The sequence below is a fragment of the Pinus tabuliformis genome, chromosome X (assembly GCF_031772625.1).
Source record: "Pinus tabuliformis cultivar Carrire ecotype Pingquan chromosome X, CPIR1, whole genome shotgun sequence".
NCBI lineage: Eukaryota > Viridiplantae > Streptophyta > Pinopsida > Pinales > Pinaceae > Pinus > Pinus tabuliformis.
The window spans coordinates 1,006,535,543-1,006,543,861 of record NC_142308.1 but is presented as its reverse complement, the minus strand read 5'-3'; the positions used below and the strand labels follow the sequence as shown (position 1 = coordinate 1,006,543,861).

At 37.9% G+C, this 8,319-nt stretch overlaps 1 protein-coding gene across 1 annotated transcript; it reads right to left on the bottom strand.

The window, feature by feature from the left end:
• Positions 1–1,550: 1,550 nt before the first annotated feature.
• On the bottom strand, positions 1,551–2,306 carry LOC149143154 (uncharacterized). Its single transcript, XM_089451708.1, has one exon. It carries the CDS (start codon positions 2,304–2,306, stop codon positions 1,551–1,553), a length of 756 nt encoding a protein of 251 aa, XP_089307834.1.
• Positions 2,307–8,319: the final 6,013 nt, after the last annotated feature.

The following is an 8,319-nucleotide window of genomic DNA, read 5'->3' as shown; positions in this document are numbered from 1 at the left end:
GTGAGGGGAGCACCGAGATATTTGGAGGGGAGGGTAGCAGAGGGGAAGCCAAGAATGCGGGTGACTGCAGCTTTCACCGAGGGAGGAGTATGAAAGAAGAATATCTGCGACTTGGAGGTGTTGACATGGGTGCCAGAGGCCTCTGAAAAGTCGTTGAGGAGAGATTTGAAGCGGGAGGCTTCCTGGGCAGAGGGGTAGCCAAAAAGCATGGTATCATCAACAAATTGCTGATGAGAGGTGGCAGGGGTATTGTGGACCGTTATGCCTTTGAGCTGCTTGGAATGGAGGGCATGTTTGATGTGTCTGCCCAGACCTTCAGCCATCAGAACAAAAAGAAAGGGGGATAGGGGGTCGCCTTGCCTGATACCTCGGGATGGCTTGAAAGGACGAGAGGGGAAACCATTCACCAAGATAGAGAAGTGAGTGGAGGTGATTAGGCTCATGATCCAGCGAATCCAAATGGGACCAAATCCAAAAAATTTTAACATGTGATGAATGTAAGTCCAACTGAGCTTGTCAAAAGCTTTGGAAAGATCCAGTTTGAGAATCATACCTGCTTGTTTAGAGTGCTTGAGGGAATGGATTATCTCGTGCGTGAGGAGGATGCCATCCATTATCTGTCGTCCTTCCACGTACCTCGACTGCTTCGGAGAGATGAGCCGAGGTAAAAGAGGCTTTAGCCTATTTGCAATGACTTTTGATATGACCTTGTAGATGACGTTGCATAGAGCGATGGGCCTGAACTTATCACGGGTGATAGAGTTGTCCTCTTTGGGAATGAGAGTGATAAAAGTGGAGTTGAGGGAGGGGAGGAACCAGCGCATGGTTCTGGATTCCTCAACAATCTGCCAAACCTCCGTCTTTATCATATCCCAAAAGGCATGGAAGAACGTGGTGGTAAAACCATCTGGGCCTGGGGCCTTGCCATCTTTAAGCTGGGCCATTGCGTCATCTACTTCCTACAGAAGAATAGGACGCATGAGAAGTTCGTTCTGATCCTCCGTGATAATTTTTGGCACGTTTTTGATTATTTTTTCAATAGCCTGTTGCCTGTCATCTCTTGGTTCCCGGTGTACCTGTTGGAAGTGATTTAGGAGAACCTCTTCTATTTCCTCATGTTTCTCGACTTTTTCCCCTGTCTGATTTTGGATGAAGGGGATAGTATTGTGCATTCTTCTCTGCACCGTGGTTCTGTGGAAAAATTTGGTGTTGCACTCCCCCTCCTTCAGCCATCGGACTCTTGATTTTTGCCTCCAATAGATTTCCTCCTGCTTCCTCCTTTCTTCTAGCTGACTGTGTAGGAGCCGCTCCTCGTCCAGAGTAGTTTCCGTATGCCCTTCTGTGATTATCTTTTGTTGGAGATTCACCAGCTCTTGATTCAATTCTTGTTGCGCCTTGAATATGTTGCCAAAGGTCTCCCGATTCCATATTTTTAGTTGATTTTTTAGAAATCTGAGCTTCTGTTGAAATTGGTACATTTTTGCGCCTTCTGGGGGAGCGAAAGAGTCCCAAGTGGTCTTGACGAAATCCTTGAATGCAGGGTGCGATAGCTAGAATCCCTCAAAGCAGAAAGGTCTTTTGGTCAAATCTCCTGGTCTCCTCCATTGTAAGGCAATCGGCCAGTGATCCGACCCGGTGTGTGCCAAAATTTCTGCTGAGATATCTCCACCTAGGTGTACCGCATTATCAGAGATGAGAAAGCGGTCTAATTTGGAGGCGATTTGGGATTTTCCAGCTCTGCGATTGCTCCAGGTGAAGTTGCCATTGCAGAACGGCAGATCGATTAGAGACGCATCTTGGATGAAGTTCTTAAAGCGAGCAACTTCCGGCTCCATTCTGTTTCTTCCTCCTATCTTTTCCTCGCTATTGGTGATCATATTAAAGTCCCCTGCCACAATCCATAGAGGGTGTCTTCTATTGTTGCTTAGAGCTTCTATGGTGTCTAGGAGCATGATCTTGCTTCCTGTTTCTTGTGGAAAGTAAACATTAGATAAATTGCCATGAATATTGGTGCCCAATATATGGAAGGCTACCTGGATAAGGTGATGAGAGGCATGAAAGTCTGTGAGAGTTACTGCTTGAGTGTTCCATGCTATGGCTAGTCCTCCTGAGGCTCCCATGGCATCTACAACTACCGATCTACAGCCTGGCCATGCTTTTGAAAGTATGTTGCCTAGGGTGGAACTGTTACATTTGGTTTCCTGGAGAAAGCACATCTGCGGCTTTTCCACTTTGATCATGTTTTTTAACATCCTGATTTTTCCGGGGCTGTTGAGCCCTCTTATGTTCCAGGATACAAGCTTCATGGTTCAATTATTGTTGGAGGGCCTGTAGTACTTTGTTAACTTAGCATATCTGCCTGAATCTACCAGGATTTTCCCTACCTCAATGGTTCGCTGGAGGTCTGTTTTCCTTCCTCTCTTCTTGGAATCCTTTGGGCGCAGGCTGCTATCCCAATGACTACCTGGTTGTATCCCGAGTTGGTGTTGATGGAAGGCTCTTGAGATGACTACTTCGAGCTTGTCGAGCTGAAGCTCAGATATGGAATCATATGCTCGTTTTTTACATGCTTGTTCCAGTTCCAGAATATCCAGACCATTTAGGTCTACACTCTCTGGCTCTTCTTCCATCTGCTGCACTTCATTGCTATCTTCTATATTGTTTTCTGAGTCCTGGGGTACTTCTTCCTTGCCGTCCACTTCCATGTTCTTGTGAATCTCCATTGGGTCTTTCTGACTTCTGCTTAGGATAGAAGGGGAGAGGATGAGGGTGTGAGATTTGGAGGGGGGATCAGAGGGAGGTGGGTGGGAAGAAGAGGAAGGTCGCGAAGGGATGGGATCAGAGGTCAGGGGTTGATCCTCAGGGGTATTAGCAAGAATGTCAAAGCTGTTCTTGGAGGCTGGATCGAAGGGTCTGTTAGGCTGGGGTTTGGTTACATTCTGAGGCTTTTTATGCGAGCGCTTCCGGTTTGAGACTTTGGTAAAGCCGTCTTGGGACGGGTTATCAGAAGAGGCAGGGGGGTTGACTTTGGCATTTAGGGGACAGTCTCTGAAGAGATGCCCCAGTGCATGGGATTTTCTGCACCTGAAGGGCACGTGTTCGTAGTCCAGCGGCTGGATCCATTCTTCGTCTCTGTGGGCAAGAGTTATCGACTCTGGTAGCGCTTCATTTAAGCGGATAAAAACACAGATACGAGCATAGGAGACATACTTACGGGATTTGGTTTCTTCTGCTGCTCTGATGTATGTTCCCACTCCATTTCCAATGCCCTTGAGTATTTCTTCTTCCCAGTATTCATCTGGAAGAGAGTATAATCTGATCCATACCGGAGCCCAAGTGAGGTCTTCTTTATCTGGGTTAAATCTTGGAATCCATTCCCTCAGATATAGTCCTGCTGCATTAAAGAAGTAAGGCCCTTCTGCCAGGACCCTGTATTTGTCCTCGAGACAGAAGAAAATTGCGGTGAAGAAGCCTTTCGGTCCCAGCTGAAGAGTAACGTCTCCTTTTGGTTTCCATTTTGCCGCAATCCAACCATATAAAGCTCTTTCAGTCGGCCAAAACCCAATGAACTTCCCAATGAGGGCGTGATCCGTCATGTACTCTATTCTCCTTTCTATTATGTCGCCAGGCAGCTCTATTCGTGGCCGTTCTTTGGCCACTGGTCGACAGGTTGATGAGGAGATCTTCGGGCTTGGATCTGGATTTTCTTGTCTTTCTGGCTCATTGTTGTCCTTGTTGTTCCTCTGTCCTGTCTCCTTTTCACTGTTTTGCTGCTGTTTCCCTTTGTTCAGGACTTCCAGGTCCACTAAACCAAAGATAACAGTTTGCTCAGGCCTATGCTGTGAAGGGGAGGGCTCTGACGCCCCCCCCTGAGGTTGATCCATGACCTTCTGCTCGTACCCTGCAGCCCTGTCACGCTGTAGTGAGGAATCTTGCAAACTGTGTGTGTCTTCCTCTCAGAGCCGTCGGTGTCGATGGGGTTTCGCTGAACCCTAGTTCCGTTCACGCTCCCAGCACCATCGCAACTATTCTCCTTGAAATATAATCCTCCACCAAAACTCAAGTGTTATATTCATATTACTTTTTGTTTACCATTCATAAAAAAAAATGACAGAAAAAATGGCATTAAGTCTTTTGCATATACATATAAGATTATAAAGAGTCAATATCAATTTAAATAAAATATAATATTAAATAGTATGATTTTTTCAACTATGAAATTATCCTTCAAATAGGTTATTTTTCATTAAATATATAAAATAAATAATCATAATTAGTTTTCGTAGGAATTACCAGGCATATTTTTATGCCTTTTTTTAATGATGATTTAGAAAATTACAAACAAAAGATCACACCATATAAATCCTTCTTTCTTAATTATCCATCATATTCCTAACTTAGAGGAAATTTAAAATAATTTTTTTTGAAAGAACTAAAAAAATAACCATAGATATTTCTCTTAAGTATTTTTCTTAGTCATTTAGATAATTACAAAGATTGGACTATATAAATCCATTTATTTTCAAAGAACCATCATATTCCAAACGAACAAGAAATTGGAAACACTTTCCTTTTCTGTTATAGAGACTATACTACAATTATTCATCTATAATAAATAATTTTAACTTATCATAATATTCCTTGTAAATATCAAACACTTTAGATATATTATTTTAGTATGTAGGAAACAAATTTCTAGCTTGAATTTGATTGCATTAGTTTAATTTTCATTAATATGTATTCCAAGAAAACATGAATACGAAACAATTTAACCAATTTAAATTTTGAAGAAAAAAATGCAATTTAGTTTTTTCCAAGATATTCAACCATAAAGAAATGTCGAAACTCTTCTTTACAACTTTTAACAATTGAGCGGTAGGCTTGCATTGATAATAATTCTAACAGGTATAATTGAAATTTATTTTTGAATATTTTTGTTTGGTTGTCATAAAATAATTCGAGAATGATAAAAAATAAATGAATATCAATCCACTTAGAGGGAGAAACCTAATTTTACATTGAATCCTATACAAAATACAATGCATGATGATCCTAAGACTAGGTCTCCTTGGTATATATAGAGACAAGGAAAAATTATAATGAAAGAGTATAATAAAAGGTTATAGGACACCTACTAATATAACATATAAACTAAAAATGGGTGCTTACTAGAATAATAGCATAGGATGTATAGAGCGTTAACATAGTGGCCCTCCCTCCCCCAAACCCCCCCCTCAAAAATTGTTTTCCCTCAAATCTTGGAATTTAGGGTGTTTCTTCAATCATTGCTCATTTTACCATGTAGCTTATTCTAAAATAATATTCTTCTAATTGACTAGGTACTCCATAATGGTTCTATTCAGTAGAAATACAAAACAACAATCTATTACTTTTTCTAGTTCAAGAGTCAACTTCCATCCTTGACATAGTTATGAAACTTTTGTTTAGATTGGAATAGTTTGTCCAAAACCCATTTTTAGGAAAGATACGTGAGAAACCTTATGAATGAGAGAAGAAGGAAAATATAACTCATATGCCACTTCTCCATGCTTGGAAATAATCTTGTAGGGTCCTTAAAATTTTAGAGCTAAATATTATTCTTATTTTTCTTTAGTGTAGATTTCTTATAAGGTTGTAATTGTAAAAATAGCCCAGTCAACCTCCTCAAACAATATTTCACTTTAATGTTCAATTGATTGATACTTCATATTGCTTTGCACCACTTGAATATTCCCCTAGAGAATTGCAAGATTTTCTTTAGTCATCTCTAGGAATGACTCTATTGAAGATACTTTTTACTTGTCTTGGAAAAAGTATGAAATATCAGGAATTGGAAATATTCCAAGCACCTTAATTAGGGACATTTGAGTAGATGTGTGATGGGTATAATTAAAGCACCAATTTTGGAGAGGAAACCACTTCATACTTTTAGATTTTTTTTCTAAAGAATAACATCATATATACCTCTCTAAACATTTGCTAGCTATTTTTGTTTGACCATATCTTCGTTGATGACTTGATTTTTAGATTACATATTATGTCAAGTGAGAGAAAATATAAAATGGAAAATCCTAATTAGACATTCTTTAATTTTCTATCATAATTTCCAATTGAGATGTAAGACTAGTTTTCCAATTAAAAGAGATGGAAAATTAATTCCAAGTCCACTTGGGAGGAATCAAATTGAATCTAATTTGTTATTTAAATAGTTATTAATCTAATTAGATAAAATAAATTAAAATATATACTATTTACTTATATATTTGTCTAATCGAGGAGCAGAAACTGAATTAATGGATTAACATATATAAGAAACAAAACAAAATTTATTGGTAAACCAAAGCATGAGAATTTCAAATTTTTGTATTAATAATGGTTTAAACATAAAAATATCCACTAGAAGTGACGAATCACATAGAAAGTATAATTTTTTTTCTATTGGTATATCTATAAATTATTTGGAACTAATTTAAGGAGAGAAATGTTTTGTTAAACTATAGAAATCAATTAATACATGTAAATTACATAAGAGTAACTCGTATAAAATTATAGTTACATAGATATTGATTCATCTAAAATTTAGTCTTCATAAATTATATTTCAAATTGATAATAATATCTAAATACTCATACACATTTTCTAATAGACAAAACAAATTAGTAAACACAATACATTGAAAAATATTTCTATAAAGGAAGAACATTTTCCTCTTCTTGTTAGCTAATATCTAAAAATAACAAATAAAAGAAACACATGTGCATTAATAAAAAAAATATTCCATGGATTTATAGGACTCTTCATTGAAATTCATTTCTCATTGTTCAAGATAATATTTCCACCTTGCAACACTTTCAAATAATTGAAAGATATGGGTAGGATGTTGTCAAGCCCTGGGAATTGGGTACACACTTAACTAGGTGCACATAGTAGGAGACATAAGAAATGCATAGAATGCAATATTTATGTCACATTTATGGGGTTTATGGTCAAGGGATGCTACATGAAGAAGCATGCACCAACAAGGACCCAGATATGAAATACTTGTCATAGAATGGGTCCATGTAAAGGAGGCATCCCGTGATAGAATGTGAGGATTTAGTCCGTTTTTATATGAGTGGACAAATTGATGATGTGAGGAACCTCGACTAAGTTTAATTTAGGGTTTTCTTGGTTGGGACATCTCAACTTTGGGTGTGAATAACGTACGTTGGGTTTTTGGTTGGGCTCGTATGAGCCATGGATATGTTTGGGCAAGTCAATGTAGTGAGAAGGCGAGTGAAATAGGGGATGCATGACATGCAATATGTGAAACACAAGTTGGTAGGGAAGATGCATGAAATGAACTAGACATGTAGTAAATCAGTTGAAGTTGGCCAAAAAGAAACTTGATGTGCAGGTGGGTTGTAGAGTATGTTATCCATAAGTAGACCAACATGAAAGGAAATTGAAGGGCTCAATCAGAATTAACATAATGATACATTTTCAAACCTCATGTCATATAAGTAGAAGTTAAGAAGTTTAATTGGGGAGAAAATCGAAGCAAGCAAGGGAGTAGAGTAGCATGAGTGGTTTGTTTGGGAAGGGAAGAAGACTGTGGTTGGTGTCTCAGGTAGGTATATGATGAGGGATAATTACACAAGTTTCGTTCATAGAGATCTAGTTGAAACGAATTTTATAGGTTTCTAATTGTAGGTTTAAATTTGGTTTATTTTCCAGTAGAACCGAATTTAGTTCTTTTTCCAATGGAACTGAAATTTGGTGTTTCTTCCAATGAAACTGAAATTTGTTATTTTTCCTTATAAGAAGAGGATGTGATGATGGAGGGATAGGAATACCCATATTTTAGTAATTTTACCTATGTAAATAAATTTAAGGCTTCAGAGCTAATTTTCATATAATGATGTGCACATTGTTGAATTGTGTTGTATATTTAGTTTTGTGTTTTATTGATTTAACTGCAACTATAATTGTTAACGATGTTTATGAACATGAAAATACAATAACTTAGATTTATAATAAAATTTTTATAGTTCCACTATGTAATATTATATTAGTATAGCTTAGATAAGTATTATGTTACAAGGTGTATTCCAAATGAAGTATCATTGTGCTAGTATTAGTCGATTTTGAAACACAATGATGTTGCATGGTCAAGAGCCGTGGTGCACCAAAAGCTCCATGTAACCATCTGTTGTAACTATGGTTGTCACATGTGCTATTAGATTATAATAATATTGAAAGAAAATCATTTGGTATTTAAGTAGATTTCATGAAAAGGGCTAGAGTTGATCTTAGAGATAGTGATAGCAAGTGAAGTTG

Excerpts from the sequence above, each read along its gene's own strand:
- LOC149143154 (XM_089451708.1), bottom strand. The coding sequence starts at position 2,306 with ATGAAGCTTGTATCCTGGAACATAAGAGGGCTCAACAGCCCCGGAAAA.